At 42.5% G+C, this 23,938-nt stretch overlaps 1 protein-coding gene across 3 annotated transcripts in view; it reads left to right on the top strand.

The window, feature by feature from the left end:
* itga7 (integrin, alpha 7) overlaps window positions 1-16,436 on the top strand; it is a 91,898-nt gene extending 75,462 nt beyond the window's left edge. Inside the window, exons 16-23 of one of the 3 annotated variants that reach the window (XM_014134013.2) lie at window positions 906-1,008; window positions 3,249-3,458; window positions 8,047-8,163; window positions 9,062-9,175; window positions 10,628-10,726; window positions 10,921-11,046; window positions 13,082-13,225; window positions 14,010-16,435. In XM_014134013.2, coding sequence (XP_013989488.2) covers window positions 906-1,008; window positions 3,249-3,458; window positions 8,047-8,163; window positions 9,062-9,175; window positions 10,628-10,726; window positions 10,921-11,046; window positions 13,082-13,192 — 880 coding nt within the window. In that variant the 3' untranslated portion in view covers window positions 13,193-13,225; window positions 14,010-16,435. Of the gene's footprint in view, window positions 1-905; window positions 1,009-3,248; window positions 3,459-8,046; window positions 8,164-9,061; window positions 9,176-10,627; window positions 10,727-10,920; window positions 11,047-13,081; window positions 13,226-14,009 lie in introns of all 3 variants that reach the window. The other 2 variants (XM_014134011.2, XM_014134012.2) reach the window with 2 other exon arrangements.
* The last annotated feature ends 7,502 nt before the right edge of the window (window positions 16,437-23,938 follow it).

Raw genomic sequence — 23,938 nt, 5'->3', positions numbered from 1 at the left:
TGGGGAGAGGTCTAGCCGTAATAAAGAGATGCTCTGCTTTTTTGACACCACACTCCAAAAAGCAAGTTCTGCAGGCTCCAGTTTTGTCTAATCTTGATCATTGTCCAGTCGTGTGGTCCAGTGCTGCAAGGAAAGACCTAGTTAAGCTGCAGCTGGCCCAGAACAGAGTGGCACCTTTTGCTCTTAATTGTAATCAGAGGGCTGATATAAACACTATGCATGCCAGTCTCTCTTGGCTAAGAGTTGAGAAGTGACTGACTGCATCACTTCTTCTTTTTATAAGAAACATTAATGTGTTGAAAATCCCAAATTGTTTGCATAGTCAACATACACACAGCTCTGACACACACACTTATCCCACCAGACATGCCACCAGGGGTCTTTTCATAGTCCCCAAATCCAGAACAAATTCAAGAAAACGTACAGTATTATATAGGGTCCTTATTGCATGGAACTTCCTTCCATCTCATATTGCTCAAATAAACAGTAAACCTGGTTTAAAAAAAACAGATAAAGCAACACCTCGCGGCACTACGCCTCTCCACTATTTGACCTAGATAGTTTGTGTGTATGCATTGATATGTAGGCTACGTGTGCCTTTAAAAAAATGTATGTAGTTCTGTTTTTGTATAATGAACTTCTGTATTATGTCATTCTGTTTAATGTTTCATGTTGTGTGTGGAACCCACAGGAAGAGTAGCTGCTGCTTTCGCAACAGCTAATTGGGATCCTAATAAAATACCAAATACCAAACCCTAACCCTCTGTCCGGTAACCCACTAACCATCTGTCCATTAACCCACTAACCCTAACCCACTAACTCTAACCCTCTGTCCATTAACACACTAACCCTCTGTCCATTAACCCACTAACCCTAACCCTGTGTCTGTTTCTGTGTTGATTAAGGGTGGCCCGGCCACACCAGCTGTTCTTCAGTGGGGCTGTGAAGGGAGAGAGCGCTATGGAGACTCTCGACGACGTGGGCAGCGCTCTGGAGTTTGAGTTTACGGTGATATTGATTGATTGATCGTTTACTTTTATTTGACAATTAAAACTAGCCAACAGAAAATATTACATGAATCGTTCCACCAATTCGGTGCCTTTTGAGAAGTGTAACTTGGTAAAAACAACATTTGATTTGATCTCATTTTAACATTATGTTGTAAAGGGGACGTTCAACTGAATAAAAAACATGTTTCCCCATTTCAAGATGTTAAAATAAAAAATTACTATAGTTTCTAGCCTGTCTATCTAGGGGTAACATGGTTGACGTGTTATGCTCAACCAGCTCAGATTTCTACCACAAAACACCAGAAAATGACCAAAAAGAGTAGAACCATCTCACCTGCTTTTACACTATGATTTGACTATTAGATGTTCAATGTCATGTCAAAATGCTGAATATTTGCACTTTAGTAAGCCTTTATACAGATTTTTGAATAGTCTATGTGGTCTATTTTAATGCCAAGGGCACTTCAATAACAGGCTTTCAAAATGAAACATTGGTTCACAATTTCTACAATATCAAAGAGAAGCGAAAGGCACTCTTTTTGTGGAACAACCCAGATACATTGATGGCCACTTTTAGAAATAAGTGTTGTAATTCATGCTTTCAAATGTTATCATATGGGATAAAATCCACAACATGCTTGATGTACAATATGTGTTATTTTTATCCAAAATAAAATTACATTCAATATTGAAGACAATAAAGCCAGAGGGCTTATTTCCATTGAGTTCCTCTATTTCTTATTTTTGAGAACAAGAGACGGCGTAGCATGACACTGTAGCATAGCATCTTTGTATTGCTGTGAACAGGAGAAAAAACTTGGGCCCTAACTGACCCTTTGCTAAGCCCCGCCCCATAATCTTTTGCAACCAATTGCAGCGCTCCAATGGATAGCAACTTTCGTCAAGTCTGGAAGGGTGTAATTGCGGCCGGCAATTCGGGGCGTTCCTGCATCTGCAGGAACCCCTCTTTCTATTGGTCCATTTTTAAACTAGGACTCCGGTACAAAGGCAGGAGGCGGGGGCGCTCCAATACAGTAGGTGGCGCTAATGCACCATAACGTTGGATGCCAACCACCGATAAACCCCACAGAAAAAAAAGAAGAGGCTAAAACAGTTTCTTTCGTCGCTGCCTGTCAGGCACCGGTTTCCTGCAGTTCTGTTTACCACGGCGAAGGCAGGAATTTGGCAGGTGGGAGCGAAGGACACTGCGTGCTAGCTGGGACCCTGGTAGACAGGCGGGAGGCGACACGGTAGCTAACTAGCTAGGACACCCGTAGACAGGCGGGAAGTGGGGGCGCGACACGGTAGCTAATTAAAGTGAGGGAAAAAAGTATTTGATCCCCTGCTGATTTTGTACGTTTGCCCACTGACAAAGAAATGATCAGTCTATAATTTTAATGGTAGGTTTATTTGAACAGTGAGAGACAGAATAACAACAACAACAAAAATCCAGAAAAACGCATGTCAAAAATGTTATAAATTGATTTGCATTTTAATGAGGGAAATAAGTATAAACATAATTTTATCAGCTTCCCGTGAAGCGATTGTAATGACAGTTCACCACAACATACCCAATAGTTTTCTGATTAGTAAAGGGGTAGTTTCGAAACGCATTTTGAGATCAATTTGCGGGTATTTTGCCAATGGTTGAATGGGGAATTGGGCTTCCTGTCACGTCGGCATAAAGGGTCGGGAGACAGGCGCAGGAATGCGTAATAAGGGTTTTTAATTTACCTAAATTACAGTGTGCCGTATAAAGGCACGGGGACGAAGACCAAACAAACACTATACAAAACACAGGGTTGAAACCCAAACAAAAGATCGAGGAGTACCTCGAATAAATAACACAAGCGCACAATGATTAGAACACACGGGACGAGACCAATAATCATCTGCGCGATCCACAAGGGCACGAAAGCCAAAACAGCACAATTACTCGCACACACCAACGGACATTGTAACAATAATCAACAGCCCAATGGAAACCAAAGGGCACACTTCTACAAGTACTAATCAGTGGGAATAGGGGACAGTTGTGCGTAATGAAAGTTACGGAGGGATCCGTGACACTTCCCAGGAAAATGTTGTCTGAGGTTGCAAAACAGTTACCAAGGCGACGAGGATTAGCAAAGGCTCAATTGTAAGCATATTTCAAATAATAATTTGTTTCGATCATAAACATTTTATATTGACTGTGTTTCATTCAACTAATAAATCAATCCTCCATGTTTTGATTAGGTGACCAACACTGGGCCGTCCCTGCAGACTCTAGGCTCTGCCTTCCTCAACATAATGTGGCCTCATGAGCTGTCCAATGGGAAGTGGCTCCTGTATCCCACCGCTTTTCACTTCCAGGGCCATCCAGAAACCCACTGTAGACCCCACACCTCCCTCAACCCACGGAAGTTCTCCCACAGCTCTCCTTCTGAAGACCAGCCACAGGCTACAGTACGTGTACTAGTACAGGAAAATACCTTTCTTTCTCTTTGCCAACAATGAATTAGTCAATATCAATAGTAAAAATAGTAATCTATAAAGTAAAGTAGAACAAAAACATAGAAATAAGAAGAACACGAGAAAGTAAATAACAGACTGACCAGGTAAATCCAGGTGAAATCTATGATCCTTTATTGATGTCACCTTTTAAATCCACTTCAATCAGTGTAGATAAAGTGGAGGAGACAGGTTAAAGAAACATTTTTAAGTCTTGAAACAATTGAGACATGGATTGTGTGTGTGCATTTAAGTGGCTGCTGCATTCATATAGAGGATGTCACCATATTCTAGGACCAATAGGAACGTTGACTGAATAATATGCTTTCTACTATCAGGCGAGAGGCAGGACCTTTCTATAGAAGAAGCCCATTTTTATTAGGCCATAAGTAGCAAATAGAAGTTCAAAACTTGTAATGTCCGCAAGAACTTAAGTTGATAAAAAGATCTAACACAACATTAGGTGATAATATATGGATTATTATGGATTTATAAACTACAGTTGAGGTCGGAAGTTTACATACACTTAGGTTGGAGTCATTAAAACTCGTTTTTCAACCACTCCACAAATGTCTTGTTAACAAACTATAGTTTTGGCAAGTCGGTTAGGACATCTACTTTGTGCATGACACAAGTCATTTTTCCAACCATTGTTTACAGACAGATTATTTCACTTATAATTCACTGTATCACAATTCCAATGGGTCAAAAGTTTCCATACACTACGTTGACTGGCTGTGGCTCAGTTGGTAGAGCATGGTGTTTGCCACGCCAGCTTGGTGTGTGCAACGCCAGGGTTGTGGGTTTGATTCCCACGGGGGGGCCAGTACAAAAAAAAAAAGTGGTATGAAATGTATGCATCCACTACTGTAAGTCGCTCTGGATAAGAGCGTCTGCTAAATGACTAAAATGTAAATGTTGACTGTTCCTTTAAACAGCTTGGAAAATTCCAGAAAATGTCATGGCTTTAGAAGCTTCTGATAGGCTAATTGACATCATTTGAGTCAATTAGAGGTGTACCTGTGGATGTATTTCAAGGCCTACCTTCAAACTCAGTGCCTCTTTGCTTGACATCATGGGAAAATCTAAAGAAATCAGCCAAGACATCAACAACAAAAAAATGTAGACCTCCACAAGTCTGGTTCATCCTTGGTAGCAATTTCCAAACGCCTGAAGGTACCACATTCATCTCTGCAAACAGTAGTACGCAAGTATAAACACCATGGGACCACGCAGCCCTCAGGAAGGAGACGCGTTCTGCCTCCTAGAGATGAACGTACTTTGGTGTGAAAAGTGCAAATCAATCCCAGAACAACAGCAAAGGACCTTGTGAAGATGCTGGAGGAAACAGGTACAAAAGTATCTATATCCACAGTAAAACGAGTCCTATACCGCTCTGCAAGGAACAAGACACTGCTCCAAAACTGCCTTAAAAAAACAGACTACAGTTTGCAAATACACATGGGGACAAAGATTGTACTTTTTGGAGAAATGTCCTCTGGTCTGATGAATCAAAAATATAACTGTTTGGCCATAATGACCATCGTTATGTTTGGAGGAAAAAGGAAAAGCCTTGCAAGCCGAAGAACACCATCCCAACCGTGAAGCACGGGGGGTGGCAGCATCATGTTGTGGGGGTGCTTTGCTGCAGGAGGGCCTGGTGCACTTCACAAAATAGATGGCATCATGAGGGAGGGAAGTTATGTGGATATGTTGAATCAACATCTAAAGACATCAGTCAGGAAGTTAAAGCTTGGTCGCAAATGGGTCTTCCAAATGGACAATGATCCCAAGCATACTTCCAAAGTATGCTACCAAACACTAATTGAGTGTATGTAAACTTCTGACCCACTGGGAATGTGATGTAATGAATAAAAGCTGAAATAAATCATTCTCTCTACTATTACTCTGACATTTCACATTCTTAAAATAAAATATCCTAACTGACCTAAAACAGGGATTTTTTACTAGGATTAAATGTCAGGATTTGTGAAAAACTGAGTTTAAATATTATTTGGCGAAGGTTTTATGTAAACTTCCTACTGCAACTGTATAATGGGGTGGTCATTTTGGACCTGGAACACAGAATTAATTAACATGAAACGAAAACAACAGGAGGGCTGAATTTTAAAAAAAAGCTGCAATATGTCACTTTTTTGGTGACCTGACCAAATTCACATAGATTTGTGAGTTATAGATCTGTCATTCTCATTGAAAGCTAGTCTAAGAAGCGGTAGATCTGTTCTATGTGCAATATTTCTATGCTTCCTGTGCTTAAGTTTAGTTTTGCTTCTTTTACTTTCAGTTTTGTACTCCAGCTTCAAACCGCTGAAAATACAATATTTTGGGTTATTGAAAATATATTTCACAGTGGTTTAGATGGTACAGTACGGGGGAAAAATGTATGAAATGTATGCATTCACTACTGTAAGTCGTGAATAAGAGCGTCTGCTAAATGACTAAAATGAAAAATGAAAAGTACAATGATTCTCTATGCTATTCTTGCTTGTTTTAACACATAAACTGAAATTAGGGGAAGTATTAGAATTTTAGCAACCAGGAAATGGCGGAGCGATTTCTGCATATTGCATCTTTAAGTGCCTTTGAAATGGGTATGGTAGTAGTTGCCAGGCACACGGGTTTGAAGGTGTCAAGAACTGCAACGCTGCTGGGTTTTTCCCATGTGTATCAAGAATGGTCCACCACCCAAAGGACATCCAGCCAACTTGACACAACTGTAGGAAACATTGGAGTCAACATGGCTAGCATCCCTGTGGAACACTTTCGACACCTTCTAGAGTCCATGCCCGGACGAATGAAGTCTATTATGAGGGAAAAAGGGGGTGCAACACAATATTAGGAAGGTGTTCCTAATGTTTTGTACACTCAGCGTACGATAAACAGAGCAGCAGCAGCATATATGCTGATTGTATGTGAGTGTGTGTGTAGAGTCAGTATGAATGCGTGTGCATATGTGTGTGTGAGCAAATTAAGTGTGTGTGTGTGTGTGTGTGTGTGTGTGTGTGTGTGTGTGTGTGTGTGTGTGTGTGTGTGTGTGTGTGTGTGTTTGGAGTGTCAGTGTGAGTGTGTGTGAATGAGTGTGTAGAGTCCTGTGAGTGTGTCGAGTCAGTGTGTAGAGTCCTGTGAGTGTGTCGAGTCAGTGTGTGGAGTCAGTGTGTAGAGTCCTGTGAGTGTGTGGAGTCAGTGTGTAGAGTCCTGTGAGTGTGTCGAGTCAGTGTGTAGAGTTCTGTGAGTGTGTGTAGAGTCAGTGTGTAGAGTCCTGTGAGAGTGTCGAGTCAGAGTCAAAATAAAACAGTCTATGCAGTTAGTCTTTATTGTAGGGTAGCGTTTTTCGTATTGAATCTTGCTCTGGAGGCAGCTCAGCAGTGTTCGCTACATGGCACAGCCACAAAGTCATAGCATCAGATTTGAAACCTAACCTTAACCTTAAACACACTGCTACCCCTAATGTCTAACCCTAACCTTAAACACACTGCTACCCCTAATGTCTAACCCTAACCTTAAACACACTGCTAACCCTAATGTCTAACCCTAACCTTAAACACACTGCTACCCCTAATGCCTAACCCTAACCTTAAACACACTGCTAACCCTAATGCCTAACCCTAACCTTAAACACACTGCTAACCCTAATGACTAACCCTAACCTTAAACACACTGCTACCCCTAATGCCTAACCCTAACCTTAAACACACTGCTAACCCTAATGCCTAACCCTAACCTTAAACACACTGCTACCCCTAATGCCTAACCCTAACCTTAAATGAAAACCAAAAACCCTATTTTTGGTTTCATGAATTTTTACAATATAGTGCAAAAAAACTGAGTAAAAACGCAAACGGACAACTAGAAAAAAGCTCAAACCAAGTTTATTCACCCACTGGGTCATACAGCTGCAACGACAGGGCATGATTACACAAGCGTGGTCAGGCGTGGTGAGCGCCGTACACATCTAGACAACCAATACATCTCTGTTGCTAGGCAGGAATTGAATTGTTTCCTCTCACTGGTGTAGTCACAACCCTGTCTGTATACTAAAACCTTTTGTGGGCGTGGGAGTGTATGTGTGAGATAGTACTGCAGTAGGAGAGACGTTGTGGTGGGCCTCTCTGGCCTCTTTCCCAGACGTTTCTGCTCACTTCATCTGTTGATTTGACCTGGAGACGCATTCCTCACTCCTCCATAGTTCCGCAGACGGCCTGCCTTATCAGAGACAAAAAAATTGCATTTCACCTCCCTCTTCAGAAATATGAAACAGAATTTGAAGTTTTTACTCTCAGTAATTTTCCATATTTCTAGTCCCATCTATCCTTCATTGACCCCAACACATGCATTCCTTATACATGTAATGTAATTCATGAGTTTTAGTGTGGTAACTTGAATCAGTACATTTCAAGCTAGAGTCTAACAATAGCAAGTGTTTTCTTTGCAGCTGGCCTATCTAAGGAGAAATCTCTCAGTTCTGACCCCAGGACAGGACTCGTGATAATAAACGTCTTCTGTTTCCTGTCCCTGTGAACAGCTCAGGAGGAAGGGACGATCCCACCCGGAAGAGGAGGGGCATGTGATGACCAAGGGCAGTCTGGGTAGGACCACGCCCGCTGTGGCTGCCTCCGAGAGACGGAAGTCACTCAAACTGGTGAGAGAGGGAGGGAGGGAGAGGGGGGAGAGGTAAAAGGAGGGGAGAGAGAGAGAGGGGTAGAAGGTGGGGTATAGGGGGAGAGAGAGAGAGGGGAGGGAGGAGAGAGAGAGAGAGAGCGAGAGGGAGGGGGAGGGAGGGAGGGGAGAGTGGGTGAGAGGGGAGAGTGAGGGTGGGATAGGGAGAGCGGGATAGGGGGAGAGAGAGTAAGAGGGGAGAGAGAGAGAGGGGGATAGGGAGAGGGGGATATGGGGAGAAAGGGAGGGAGGGGAGAGTGGGAGGGGTGAGGGAGGGAGGGAGGGAGGGGAGAGTGGGTGAGAGGGGAGAGTGAGGGTGGGATAGGGAGAGCGGGATAGGGGGAGAGAGGGAGGGAGGGGAGAGTGAGAGGGGAGAGAGAGAGAGAGAGAGGGGGATAGGGAGAGCGGGATAGGGGGAGAAAGGGAGGGAGGGGGAGAGAGAGAGAGAGAGGGGGATAGGGAGAGGGGGATAGGGGGAGAGAGGGAGATGGGGTAGGGGGAATGGGAGGGAGGGGAGAGTGAGAGGGGAGAGAGACAGAGAGAGGGGGATAGGGAGAGCGGGATAGGGGGGAGAGAGGGGTAGGGGGAATGGGAGGAGGGAGAGAAACAGAGGGAGGGGGAGGGGGGTTGTAAACCAAACGTCAGATTCAGTTGAACCTGCACTGTAGAAATAAGCTCCAAACCCTAAGAGACCTGCACGCAATGCACAGCATCCTTACTGCTAGTTTGATTGGGAAGGAGGATACCTAGTCAGTTGTACAACTGAATGCATTCAACTGAAATGTGTCTTCCGCATTTAACCCCCAACCCCATCTGAATCAGAGATTGAATACCGACCCCTGCTATTCTCATCACTTGTCCCACCCCCCGTCTGTCTGTAGGACTGTCTTCTGGGTTCAGCGCGTTGCATCCTGTTCCAGTGTCCTCTCCACAGCTTCTCTGGCTCTGCTGTCCTCATCATCCAGGGACGTTTGTGGAACAGCACCTTCCTGGAGGTAAAACACCACATCACCTATCACATTGTGTTAATAAAGACTACGGTTCCCATAATGCAATGCATTACACGCCGGCAGGTTGATACAATTGTATGGCCTTTTATGGCCACACACCTATGTACTTTGCTAGCTGAATCATCTGGTTATTAAAAGAAAAGACATGTTTTGTCATACCCGTGGTATATGGTCTGATGTACCACGGATGTCAGCCAATCAGCTTTCAGGGCTCAAACCACCCACTCAACATCTCAACTCCCATACTGGAATCCACTCAACATCTCAATGCTCCCATACTGGAATCCACTCAACATCTCAATGCTCCCATACTGGAAAAGCCTCAACATCTCAACGCTCCCCTGAACTTAATGCAAGTCTAATATAATAGTAGCATTTGTATTGATTAAACAGTTATTGTGAAAGGGCATTATGAAGAATTGAGAGCGATCACGGACTGTAACTACAAAGGCAACACGAGGGCTGCAGCAGGATGGGGGGGGGACACTTTGCATTGTACTTTACCTATGTATAAATCAACATTAGCCATCATTGTCCAACTTCTTTGTCATGTATTAGTAAGGAAACAATGAGCATGATTCATAGTAATTGACTAAAGCACAGTGTCTCAAAGTGGGGATCCTGTGAGTTTACATGGTGTAATACAATACAATATTATTAATGAACATATTATGTTCTTAAACCTGGGCAACATGGGCCTAATTCTTGTATCTTGTGTTGTTCTTGGCTAGTTGTATTCCACCTTTTACATAAATGCACTGTATAAATGCATTGTAATTTAAATCTAGAATCCTTCGTTGCTACATCAAGTTTTGGTATGGATTACCATGATATATACCCATTGATTGTTGAAGAATATAACTTGTAAATGCTTCATGAGCTTAGTTCAACTGTCACACTCCATGAGATCACAAAATATAAACTTGTTTTTCTCCAATGTTTGTAAACAATGTGAATGTAAACAAACACTGTATAGCCTCAACACGTGGTAAATCTATACTATATCATGGATGGTCAGTCCTTGCATCCATAACGCTGGCTGTGAATCTGAGAGTAGTTACATTTCTCCAGGCCCATCCCTCAGCTTTTTATCAAAACAGTGGCGGGGTGGCTGCTTTGTTATTGACTCTAGCTTTAAGCTTTTTTTCTGACCCCTGACAAAATGTGTAGAATTGCAGAAAATGTTCTCTCTGACACCAGGAAGTGGGTCTTTAAAATGTTCCTTCCCAGGGCCCGAGACTTGGTTTATCTAGCCATGCACTGCCAGTCTGTGTGAACCTTCTTATATGCTATTTTTTATATATATAAGATCATATTTATCCCCATCGAGTTATGAGGGGGTCGCTGAGGAATTTACTCTTCCCTTGTCTCGCACTTCTCATCTCTTTCTTCTCTCTCTCTTCTCTCTTCTTCTCTCTTCTCTCTTCTCTCCGTCAGGAGTTCCCATCAGTCAGTGCTTTGGAGCTGCTGGTTAGAGCCAACATCACAGTCAAGTCTAGCATCAAACACCTGGTGCTGAATGATGCTGCCGCACAGGTAACACACACACACACACACACACACACACACACACACACACACACACACACACACACACACACGGATAACTAGGGCCAGGCTTTTCCTGACCAAGACGCTGGGCTTTAACTACTAGTGATACATACACAGTAAAGACAAGACACTTCACAATAAAACACTCATTGCTTTATATTACTGTGTTTTCCCTGTAGATCCCAGTGATGATTTACCCAGAGGTTGGTCTGACTGCCCAGTACTGGATCCCCTGGTGGTGGATTCTCATAGCCATCCTGGTTGGTATCCTGGTGTTGTCCCTGATGGTCTGCATCCTCTGGAAGGTACCAGCAACTTTAATAGTATAACCTAGACTAAACACATTTTAATCATTTAGCAGACACTCTTATCCAGAGCAACTTACAGTAGTGAATGCATACATTTCATACATTTTTTTCTCCATACTGGTCCCCCATGGGAATCAAACCCACAACCCTGGCATTGCAAACACCATGCTCTACCAACTGAGCCACACGGGACACCTCTATTACTGTGCCTTACATGTCTATATAATCACAGGTGGAAAAAGTAATCAATTATCATACTTGAGTAAAAGTAAAGATACTTAATAGAAAACGACTCAAGTAAAAGTGAAAGTCACCAAGTAAAATATTACTGGAGTAAAAGTCTAAAAGTATCTGGTTTTAAATGTACTGAAGTACAGTGGTGGACAAAGTACTAAATTGTCATACTTGAGTGAAAGTACAAAGTAAAAGTATGCTTACTATACATCAAATTCCTGATATTAAGCAAACCAGACAACACGATTTCCTTATTATTGTTATTTTTTGACGGCCAGAGGTATACTCCACCACTCAGACATCATTTACAAACTAAGCATTTGTGTTTAGTGATTCTGCCAGATCAGAGGCAGTAGGGATGACCAGGGATGTTCTCTTGATAAGTGTGTGAATTGGAACCTTTTCCTGTACCTGCTAAGCATTCAAATTGTAACAAGTACTTTTGGGTGTCAAGGAAAATGTACATTATTTTCTTTAGGAATGTAGTGAAGTAAAATTAAAAGTTGTCAAAAATATAAATAGTAAAGTAAAGTACAGATACCCCAAAAAATTATTTAAGTAGTACTTTAATAAAGTATTTTTACTTAAGTACTTTACACAACTGTATATAATCCTGGTTGGTATCCTGGTGCTGGTTCTGCTGGTCTGCCCACTCTGAAATGTACCAACACACATCATATATGTGTCACAGCTGTCTTCAGGAAAGGACCAAAAATGCAGCAGAGTTAGTGTTCGTCATCTTGAATTTAATAGAAAGAACACTACAAAAACAAGGAAACTGACAGCCAACAGTCCTGTCAGGTGCAACCACACTAAACAAGAAACAATTACCCACAACCCCAAAGAAAAACACACACTCCTATATAGGACTCCCAATCAAAGGCAACTCAACACACCTGCCTTCAATTGGGAGTCCCAATCACCAACACAACCATTCACACACACAAAAACCCTGCCACATCCTGATCAAAACTAATCCAATTGCTCCCTCTGCTGGTCAGGATGTGACAATATGACTATACCTACTGTAGTTACTGTACCTATATTATCCTGGATGCCCCAGGGCAGTGATTGGGGACATTGCCCTGTGTAGGGTACAGTCTTTCGGATGGGACGTTAAACAAGTGTCATGAGTCTCTGTGGTCGCTAAAGAACCCATGTTACTTATCATAAGATTAAGAGTAGGGGTGTTAACACCGATGTCTTGGCTAAATGCCAAAACTGGCCTTCATACCATCATGGACACCTAATCATCCCCAGCTTACAATTGGCTCATTTATTCCCTCCTCCTCTCCCTTGAAACTATTCCCCAGGTCAATGCTGTAAATCAGAATGAGTTCTTAGCAGGGGTTGGAAGCGTTTCAGGGAACAGAACCAGAAACGGAAAAAAAAACATTTTCAGAGGAATGGAAACCGAACAGGGAACAGAAGTTATCTCTCCTGCTCTGGAACAGAACCGTTATTTTCACATCTTTAAAACCGGTTAATAACAGTATTTTTTATTCCCAAAAAAGCTGTGATCTTCAGATCTTTGTTCTATTCTCCTCACCTCTCTGAGATAAGTCAGTTATTTACCTCTGCTCTATTCCATCTCTCCTCTCTCCATCTCTAGTCCATCTCTCCATCTCTTTTACTCTGTACTTCTTTTCACCTCCCTCCCTCCACTACATCTCTGTTGTAACTTCTACTCCTCCCCCCTCCTCCACCTCCTCCTTCTTCTCCTCCCCCCTCTCCTCCTTCTCCTTCTCATCCCCCCTCTCCTCCTTCTCCTCCTCCTCCTCTTCCACCCTCTCCTCAGTGTGGGTTCTTCAAGCGTACGGAGCGTCACCCCCAGTACGAGACAGAATACTACCACGCCCACATGCACATTCAGCCCTCTGAGGTGGAGAAGCAGGCATCAGACCAATAGGTTCCTGCTTTCCCCTCCCCTCTCCCCCAAGCGGTAAAACCACGCACCCTGGCCTGCCTCGTACTGGCATGCCCTGGTCTCTCACGCCCTGCAGTTCCCTTTAGACACTGATCCAGGTTCAGTTTTGCATTGCCTCCTCTAATGGTTAAGGTTAGGTGTTTTGGGGATGGGTAGCTGATCCTAGATCTGTGCCTGACGGACAGAGACCTGTTGTGCTGCGTGCTGTGGCTCTGCCTGCCGTGTGATCTTTGACCTTAAATTCTGTACCTGAAACAAGTTCATTCTGGCAAAAGAAAATTGTGTTCATGTTGCTAATAATTCTGGTTCTATTCATTAACATTATCATTCCATCTGGTCCCACACTTGATAACAATGTTAGAATGCCAGAATGAATATGTGTTCTCTGTTGTTCGTTTGTGTTTCTGAAAAAATGGGGGACGCTGCAAGAGTGTGGTGGCTGTAGGTGAAATGACAATGTGCGGCAGCACAATTGTAATGTTTTGCAAGGCACTGGTGTGTTTTCTTTGCTTGTGTGTGGCACCTGTTTTACTGACGTTTCACAAGTCATTTGGACATTTTGGCTTGTGTGTCACCTGTTTTTTTTTACTGACGTTTCTCAAGTCATCTGGACATTTTGGTTTGTGTGGCACCTGTTTTACTGACGTTTCACAAGTCATCTGGACATTTTGGTTTGTGTGGCACATGCACAATCAAAAGAAAAAAATCTCCTTCAGGTTACTCAGCGGCATCAGCAATGTGCATTTTTCATACGCTCTCTCCCACTCCCCCCCGTCCCTCCCCCCTCTCTCTCCCACAGTGTGGTTTCTTCCGTCGGGTCCAGTATGAAGACAAAGTGCCTCAGTACTATGCGGTGAAGATTCCCCATCAGGACCTGCCCCAGTTCCATGAGAGCCAGCAGAAGGCAGAGATCCTCCAGAAGAAAGAGTGGGCCACACACTGGAGCGATGGAACCTCCTGATTGACAGCAACAACAAAAACAACAACAAGGAATTGAATAATAACAAACCCCCAATTCAACCCATATGGCACTCACTAACTCTGCGGAGTAATACATGTGTGCACACAGACTGACCGTGTCACAACACACATTGAGGCTACGTCCTGCTTCTTCACCCTTCTTCTGAAGTGGACTTATTAATGCTGACTACTCTCTCCTACGTATTTATATGGACATTGATGCTAACTTTCTACATTGTCTCTATAGTCCAGCAATTTGGATTTGAGATTAAATGTTCCATATGAGGTGACGCTACATAATGTCATCTTTCACTTGAGGGTATTATTCATACATATCTGATTTACCATTTAGAAATGAAAGCACTTTATAGATCTAGTCCCCCCATTTATAGCGTCAAATGTAGTATTTGGTCCCATATTCCTGGCACACAATAACTACATCAAGCTTGTGACTCTACAAATGTGTTGGCTGCATTAGATGGTTCTAAATACTTCTACATGAATGTGGATAACCATGAATCATGAAAGACAATGAGTGAGAAAGTTACAGAGGGTCAAAGATCTTGCCCCCAAGACATGCTAACCTCCCTTGTTATTGGTCATGTTGAGAGGTTAGCATGCTTTGCTGTAGCTTCTATAACTTTCTCACTCATTATTATTCATAATTCATTCATGATTTTTCTTAATCATGGCATTATCAGAATTGATTTAGAACTGTTCACTAACATCTTATCTACTCACTTAGATGGAAGATCACTCCAATCATCATTCACCATTCAGTTCCTATTGGGCAAAACCCAAAACCCAACCAAAACAAACTATGACTGATTCCAAGAAGTTTATAGAGTCACAAGCTTGACGTAGTCGTTGCATGCTAGAAATATGGGAGCAAATACTCAACTTTTGACTACTTTAGGACACTATAAGTAAAAATGTGTCCAAATACTTAAATCAGATATGAAAATACCCCCCCAAAAAAAGGTGGCATTCTGTACTGTCACCTCATATGAACAATTGATCTCAAATCCGAAATGATGAAGTATAGAGCAAAATGTAAAAATGTTGCATCACTGTCCACATACATACACTACATAGTGTACATCAATATGGCATGAAAGTCCCGCCTACTTCCTGGATCATGTCCCACACGGTTTTTGAAGTGCCGTCAAAATATCATCAAATTCATGAGAAAATATAATTTAAAGATGCACAATGCAGAAATCGCTCTGCCATTTCCTGGTTGCTAAAATTCTAATAGTTTGCCAGCTTTTCACACTCTTGGCATTCTCTCAACCAGTTGCACCTGGAATGGTTTTCCAACAGTCTTGAAGGAGTTCCCACAAATGCTGAGCACTTGTTTGCTGCTTTTCCTTCATTCTGCGGTCCGACTCTTCCCAAACCAACTAAATTGGGTTGAGGTCGGGTGATTGTGGAGGCCAGGTCATCTGATGCAGCACTACATCACTCTCATTTTTGGTCAAATAGCCCTTACACAGCCTGGAGGTGTGTTGGGTCATTGTCCTGTTGAAAAACAAATTGTAGTTTCACTAAGCGCAAACCAGATGGGATGGCATATCGCTGCAGAATGCTGTGGTAGCTATGCTGGTTAAGAGAGCCTTGAATTCTAAATAAATCACTGACAGTGTCACCAGCAAGCACCCCTACACCATCACACCTCCTCCATGCTTCACGGTGGGAACCACACATGCGGAGATCATCCGTTCACCTACTCTTTGTCTCACAAAGACATGGTGGTTGGAACCAAAAATTGAACAGTTGGACTCATCCAACCAAAGGGCAGATTTCTACCAGTCTAATGTCCATTGCTCTTCTTATTGATGTCCTTTAGTAGTGGTTTCGTTGCAGCAATTTGACCATAAAGGCCTGATTCCTGCAGTCTCCTCTGAACAGTTGATGTTGAAATGTGTCTGTTACTTGAACTCAGTGAAGCATTTATTTGGGCTGCAATTTCTGAGGCTGGTAACTCGAATTAACTTATTCTCTGCAGCAGAGGTAACTCTGGGTCTTCCTTTCCTGTGGCGATCCTCATGAGAGCCAGTTTCATCATAATGCTTGATGGTTTTTGCGACTGCACTGAAGAAACTTGAAAGGTTCTTGAACTTTCCCGAATTGACTGACCTTCATATCTTAAAATAATGATGGACTGTCATTTCTCTTTGCTTATTTGAGCTGTTGTTGCCATAACCTCGCTAGGGGAGGTGGGACGAAATCGTCCCACACTATTCAACAGCCAGTGAAAAATCAGCGCGCCAAATTTAAAACCACAAAATGTCATAATTCAAAGTTCTCAAACATAGGACTATTTTACACCATTTTATTGATACACTTCTCCTGAATCGAACCACGTTGTCCGATTTCCAAAAGGCTTTACAGCGAAAGCAAAACATTAGATTATGTTAGGAGAGTACATAAACACAAATAACCACACAGCCATTTCCATGCAACTAGCATGCATCACAAATACCCAAAACACAGCTAAATGCAGCACTAACCTTTGACGATCTTCATCAGATGACACTCCTAGGACATCATGTTACACAATCCATGCATTTTTTGTTCAATCAACTTCATATTTATATCTAAAAACAGCATTTTACATCGGCGCGTGACGTTCAGAAAATATTTTGCCTCCAATACGTCCGGTGAACAGCGCTACAATTTACAAAAATACTCATCATAAACGTTGATAAAATATTAAACTGTCATTCAAAGAATTATAGATGAACATCTCCTTTATGCTAACGCTGTGAAAGATTTCAAATTAACTTTACTGGGAAAGCACACTTTGCAATAATCTGAGTACTGCGCTCAGAAAAATACACTAGGCAATACAGATAGCCGCCATTTTGGAGCCATCTAAAATCATAAATTGCATAAGAAATATTCCCTTACCTTTGATGATCTTCATCAGAAGGCACTTCCAGGAATCCCAGGTCCATAATAAATGTTGTTTTGTTCGATAAACTCCATCATTTATGTCCAAATAGCTCCTTGTTGTTCGCGCATTCAGTTCAGCTACTCCAAATGTAGGAAGCGCGCCGAAAAGAAAAGTAAAAATAAAATCTATTTAAGTTCGTTCAAACATGTCAAACGTTGTAAAGCATCAATCTTTAGGGCCTTTTGAACATGAAACTTCGGTAATATTCCAACCGGACGGTTCCTGTGTCTTGAAAAACGTTTTGGAACACAGGTCCCTTCTCACATGAACGCACGCCAATGAACTGATGGGTCTACAACTTCCCAGCCTTCTTGTTGGGTCTCTGTTCATCATAGACGCCTCAAACAACTTTCTAAAGACTGTTGACATCTAGTGGAAGCCTTAGGAACTGCGAAATGAACCCTAACTCACTGTGTGTTCCATTGGCAATGAGTTGAAAGGACTACAAGCACCAGAATTCTCACTTCCTGGTTAGATTCTTCTCAGATTTTTGCCTGCCATATGAGTTCTGTTATACTCACAGACATCATTCAAACAGTTTTAGAAACTTCAGAGTGTTTTCTATCCAAATCTACTAATAATATGCATATTCCAGTTCCTGGGCCCGAGTAGTAGGCCATTTAATTTGGGTACGTTTTTCATCCGGCCGTGAAAATACTGCCCCCTACCCTAGAGAGGATAATATGGACTTGGTCTTTTACCAAATAAGGATATCTTCTGTATACCCCCCCCCCACACACACACACACACACCTTGCCACAGCACAACTGATTGGCTCAGTTGGAAAGACATTTCACTAATGAACTTTTAACAAGGCACACCTGTTAATTTAAATACATTCCGGGTGACTACCTCATGAAGCTGGTTGAGAAAATGCCAAGAGTGTGCAAAGCTGTCATCAAGGCAAAGAGTGGCTACTTTGAAGAATTTCAAATATGAAATATATTTTGATTTGTTTAACACTTTTTTGGTTACTACATGAATCCATATGTGTTATTTCATTGTTTTGATGTCTTCACTATTATTCTACAATGTAGAAAATAGTAAAAATAAAGAAAAACCCTTGAATGAGTAGGTGTGTCCAAACTTTTGACTGCATTTTCCATATCCAAAAATATTGTTTTCAGCTGTTTAAAGCTGGTGTGCAAAAATGAAACATAAGAACAGGATGCATAGAAATCACACACATAGAAAATGCTAGACATGCTTTCAATGAGAATGACAGATCTATAACTCACAATTCTATGTGAATTTGTTCAGGTCACCCAAAAAGTTACATATTGCAGCTTTTAGATATATGTACCATTATATTCGTATTTGTGGATTCATCTACCTGATGCCTTTCAAGAAGGTTTTCGATTACGTTTTATTTTTCCTAATCGAAAACGATAGAAGGCATTGGGAAGCGTGTGCAGATCCCCTTACTACACTCTTAGATGCTGTCTAGAATCTAAAAGGGTTATTTGGCTGTCCTCATAGGACAGGGCTCTCCAACCGTTCCTAGAGAGCTACCCTCCTGTAGGTTCACTCCAACCCCTACTGTTTCAGCTTATCAACCAGCTAATTAATAGAATCAGGTGAGCAAAAACCTACAGGACGGTAGCTCTCCAGGAACAGGGTTGGAGAGCCCTGCCATGTGAGAACCATTTGAATAACCCTTTTTGGTTCCAGGAAGAACCCTTTTGTTTTCCATTTAGGGCACTTTCTACAGAGGGTTCAACATGGAACCCGAAAGACTTCCACCTGGAACCAAAAAGGATTCTATCTGGAACCAAAAAGGGTTCTACCTGGAACCGAAAAGGGTTCTCCTTTTGGGACAGCCGAAAAACCCTTTATGAATGATTTTTTCCAAGTGTTTGACTTGGAGTGCTTCTTGCCCTAAATACTGAACTGTTAGAATACTCAGGTATTCAAACCAGCTACCTTTCAGTTACTGGCCTGATGCATTAACCGCTAGGCTACCTGCTGCCCTTAGACTTACCTGAGAGTTTAAGCTTATACGTTGAGAAATTCACAATAATACTACATCACCTAAATAAACATGAAGAAACTACCAAAATATAGGACAATCTAGATATCAGGTCAATACCTTACCCAGCTCAGAGTTCATGGTACAGAGATGCAAACTCAAATGTTTAGAGGTCAATCATTTAACCTTTTCAATCTCTCTTTCTTATCATCTGAGATCCCCGAAGATTGGAAAGCTGCCACGGTCATCCCCCTCTTCAAAGGGGGAGACACTCCAGACCCAAACTGTTACAGACCTATATCTATCCTACCCTGCCTTTCTAAGGTCTTCGAAAGCCAAGTTAACAAACAGATCACCGACCATTTAAAATCCCACCGTACCTTCAGCCACGCTCAAGGTCCTAAACGATATCATAACCACCATCAATAAAAGACAATACTGTGCAGCTGTATTCATCGACCTGGCCAAGGCTTTCGACTCTGTCAATCACCACATTCTTATTGGCAGACTCGACAGCCTTGGTTTCTCAAATGATTGCCTTGCCTGGTTTACCAACTACTTCTCTGATAGAGTTCAGTGTGTCAAATCCGAGGGCCTGTTGTCCGGACCTTTGGCAGTCTCTATGGGGGTGCCACAGGGTTCAATTCTCGGGCCGACTCTTTTCTCTGTATACATCAATGATGTCGCTCTTGCTGCTGGTGATTCTCTGATCCACCTCTAAGCAGAATACACCATTCTGTATACCTCTGGCCCTTCTTTGGACATGGTGTTAACTAACCTCCAGTCAACTTCAATGCCATACGACACTCCTTCCGTGGCCTCCAACTGCTCTTAAATACAAGTAAAACGAAATGCATGCTCTTCAACCGATCACTGCCCGCACCTGCCCGCCCGTCCAGCATCACTACTCTGGGCGGTTCTGACTTAGAACATGTGGACAATTACAAATACCTAGGCATCTGGTTAGACCTAGGTGTCTCTTCCTCTTGCCAGTAACTGGGATGTTGGCCTTGTCGGGTGTTCGGAGAATGTCCTGTGCTTCCTGCTTGTTGTAGTAAAAATCTTTGTCTAATCTGAGGTGAGTGATCGCTGTCCTGATATCCAGAAGCTCTTTTTTTGCCGTAAGATACGGTTGCAGAAACATTATGTACAAAATAAGTTGCAAATAACGCGAAAAAAAGCCACATAACAGCACAATTGGTTGGGCGCCCGTAAAACTGCTGCCAATTCTTCCGCCGCCATTTTAAGTTGCCTGGTATGGCAACTGCTCGTCCTCCGACTGCAAGGCACTACAGAGGGTAGTGCGTACGGTCCAATACATCACCGGAGCCAAGCTTCCTGCCATCCAGAACCTTCTATACCAGGCGGTGTCAGAGGAAGGCCCGAAGAATTGTCAAAGACTCTAGCCACGCTGGTCATTGACTGTTCTCTCTGCTACCACACGGCAAGCGGTACCAGAGCACCAAGTCTAGGTCCAAGGGGGTTCTAAACAGCTTCTACCCCCAAGCCGTAAGACTCCTGAACAGCTAATCAAATGGAAACCCAGACTATTTGCATTGCGCCCCCCCCACTTCCCTTCTACGCTGCTGCTACTCTCTGTTATTATCTATGCATATTCATTTCAATAACTCTACCTACATTTAAATATTACCTCAATTACCTCGACACCGGTGCCCCCGCACATTGACTCTGTACCAGTACCCCCTGTATATAGCCTCCACATTGACTCTGTACCAGTACCCCCTGTATATAGCCTCCACATTGACTCTGTACCAGTACCCCCTGTATATAGCCTCCACATTGACTCTGTACCGGTACCCCCTGTATATAGCCTCCACATTGACTCTGTACCGGTACCCCTGTATATAGCCTCCACATTGACTCTGTATCTTACATTGACTCTGTACCGTACCCCTGTATATAGCCTCCACTTATAGCCTCCACATTGACTCTGTACCAGTACCCCCTGTATATAGCCTCCACATTGACTCTGTACCAGTACCCCCTGTATATAGCCTGGTTACTGTTATTTACTGCTGCTCTTTAATTTAATTTAATTATTTTTTATTCTTATCTCTTTTTTTTGTATTTTCTTAAAACTGCATTGTTGGTTAAGGGCTTGTAAGTAAGCATTTCACTGTAAGATGCATGTGACAAATAAAATTTGATTTGATGGCACGCTCTTTTAATTAAGATAATATAATCACAAACTAGCTCTCTGAAATGTTCTTTGTCACCCAAAGACCTGTGTGTGCGTGTGCGTGCCTTTATGTGTGTGTGTGTGTGTGTCATCCTGGTTGTCATGGTGAGTAATGGTGAAACAGTCAGAGGCACTGGGGGGTTATTCTGATAACAATAAGAGGATAGAGAGCACATTAGTCTTAATAAGACAGTCTTTTGGTGGTAAGTTGGTTGCTCTGTAGGGACCACACAGGCTGCGTTAACACAGGCTCTCCTATTCTGAGATATATATATATATATATATATATATATATATATATATATATATATATATATATATATATATATACATACATACTCTCTAGCTGAGTTTACACAGGCAGCCCAATTCGTTTTCAAAGCTGATCTGATTGGTTAAAATATATAGACTGGGATCTTATTTGCCATCACACACACACACAAGCACAGGCAAAGTAACAGTGTTTCTTCTGTGCCTCTCCTTGCTCTAACCAGGGACCCTCTGGACACGTAAACAACTGGCTTCCCACGAAGCATCGTTACCTATCACTCCACAAAATCCACGGCCCTTGCAGAGCTAGGGAAACAACTACTTCGAGGTCTCAGAGTGAGTTACTTCACCGATTGAAACGCTACTACGGCGAACTACTGACTAGCTTTCCCATTTCACACTGGTTACATCAGCACTGTCAGTCACCAGGTGAGAAGAACATGACAAACAAAACCAGACGGGTCACAATCTGAACCTTGTTCATCAAACAGGAACCAAGGTAGCCTATACAACCTACGATATGTGTTAACTTAGTTCATATAGAACAAACATGAATCTGCATACAGGTATGTGCTGCTAAGTGCTTAGTTGATTAGGACGTTTCGACTGGGTTTTCGTCATAGATGGAATAATGCTGCGTTCACTTGCTAGTCGGAAACTAAGAAACTCTGGTATTTCCCGAATTGCTAGCTGGTTGTCGTTATACAGTCGTGGCCAAAAGTTTTGAGAATGACACAAATATAAATTTTCACAAAGTCTGCTGCTTCAGTGTCTTTAGATATTTTTGTCAGATGGTACTATGGAATACTGAAGTATAATTACAAGCATTTCATAAGTGTCAAAGGCTTTTATTGACAATTACATGAAGTTGATGGAAAGAGTCAATATTTGCAGTGTTGACCATTCTTTTTCAAGACCTCTGCAATCCGCCCTGGCATGCTGTCAATTAACTTCTGGGCCACATCCTGACTGATGGCAGCCCATTCTTGCATAATCAATGCTTGGAGTTCGTCAGAATTTGTGGGGTTTTGTTTGTCCACCCGCCTCATGAGGGTTGACCACAAGTTCTCAATGGGATTAAGGTCTGGGGAGTTTCCTGGCCATGGACCCAAAATATCGATGTTTTGTTCCCCGATCCACTAAGTTAGCACTTTTGCCTTATGGCAAGGTGCTCCATCATGCTGGAAAAGTCATTGTTCGTCACCAAACTGTTCCTGGATGGTTGGGAGAAGTTGCTCTCGGAGGATGTTGGTACCATTCTTTATTCATGTTCTTAGGCAAAATTGTGAGTGAGCCCACTCCCTTGGCTGAGTAGCAACCCCACACATGAATGGTCTCAGGATGCTTTACTGTTGGCATGACACAGGACTGATGGTAGCGCTCACCATGTCTTCTCCGGACAAGCTTTTTTCCAGATGCCTCAAACAATCGGAAAAGGAGATTCATCAAAGAAAATTACTCTACCCCAGTCCTCAACAGTCCAATCCCTGTACATTTTGCAGAATATCAGCATGTCCCTGAGATTCCAAGCACCACCCTCCTTTTGAAGCTTCCAGTCTGTTATTCGAACTCAATCAGCATGACAGAGTGATCTCCAGCCTTGTCCTCGTCAACACTCACACCTGTGTTAACGAGAGAATCACTGACATGATGTCAGCTGGTCCTTTTGTGGCAGGGCTGAAATGCAGTGGAAATGTTTTTGGGGGATTCAGTTCATTTGCTTGGCAAAGAGGGACTTTGCAATTATTTGCAATTCATCTGATCACTCTTCATAACACTATATGCAAATTGCCATCATACAAACTGAGGCAGCAGACTTTGTGAAAATTAATATTTGTGTCATTCTCAAAACTTTTTGCCAAGACTGAACACGTGCCGTGTTTAACCAGTTAGCAAGTCGGAAATGTTCAGAGTTTCCTAGTTCAGACCAGCACGAGGACACGGCATATATACACATTTTGTCAAGATTGTTACATCAAGTTTTCACTGTGTTGCAAACGAAACACATGCTTCCCGAGTGGCGCAGCGGTCTAAGGCACTGCATCTCTGTGCATGAGGTGTCACTACAGACACCCTGGTTCAGATCCAAGCTGTATCACATCTGGCTGTGATTGGGTGAGTCCCATAGGGCGGTACACAATTGGCCCAGCGTCGTCTAGGTTTGGCCGGTGTAGGCCGTCATTGTAAATAACAATTTGTTCTTTAACTGACTTGCCTAGTTAAACAAATAAAAAACGCAAGACATGCCAAATTACTAGTTGCTATTTTTTTTTGCCTTTCTTTTACATGGTGAAAACTACAGACAACTCCTTGCTTCTGTATTTGCTGGGTACTCTACAGAGTATTGTCAATGTTGGTGTCTTAGCGAGG

The sequence above is a fragment of the Salmo salar genome, chromosome ssa12, assembly GCF_905237065.1.
Source record: "Salmo salar chromosome ssa12, Ssal_v3.1, whole genome shotgun sequence".
Taxonomy (NCBI): domain Eukaryota; kingdom Metazoa; phylum Chordata; class Actinopteri; order Salmoniformes; family Salmonidae; genus Salmo; species Salmo salar.
Note: the sequence above shows the minus strand (reverse complement) of the source record. Positions and strands in the feature narration are given on the sequence as shown.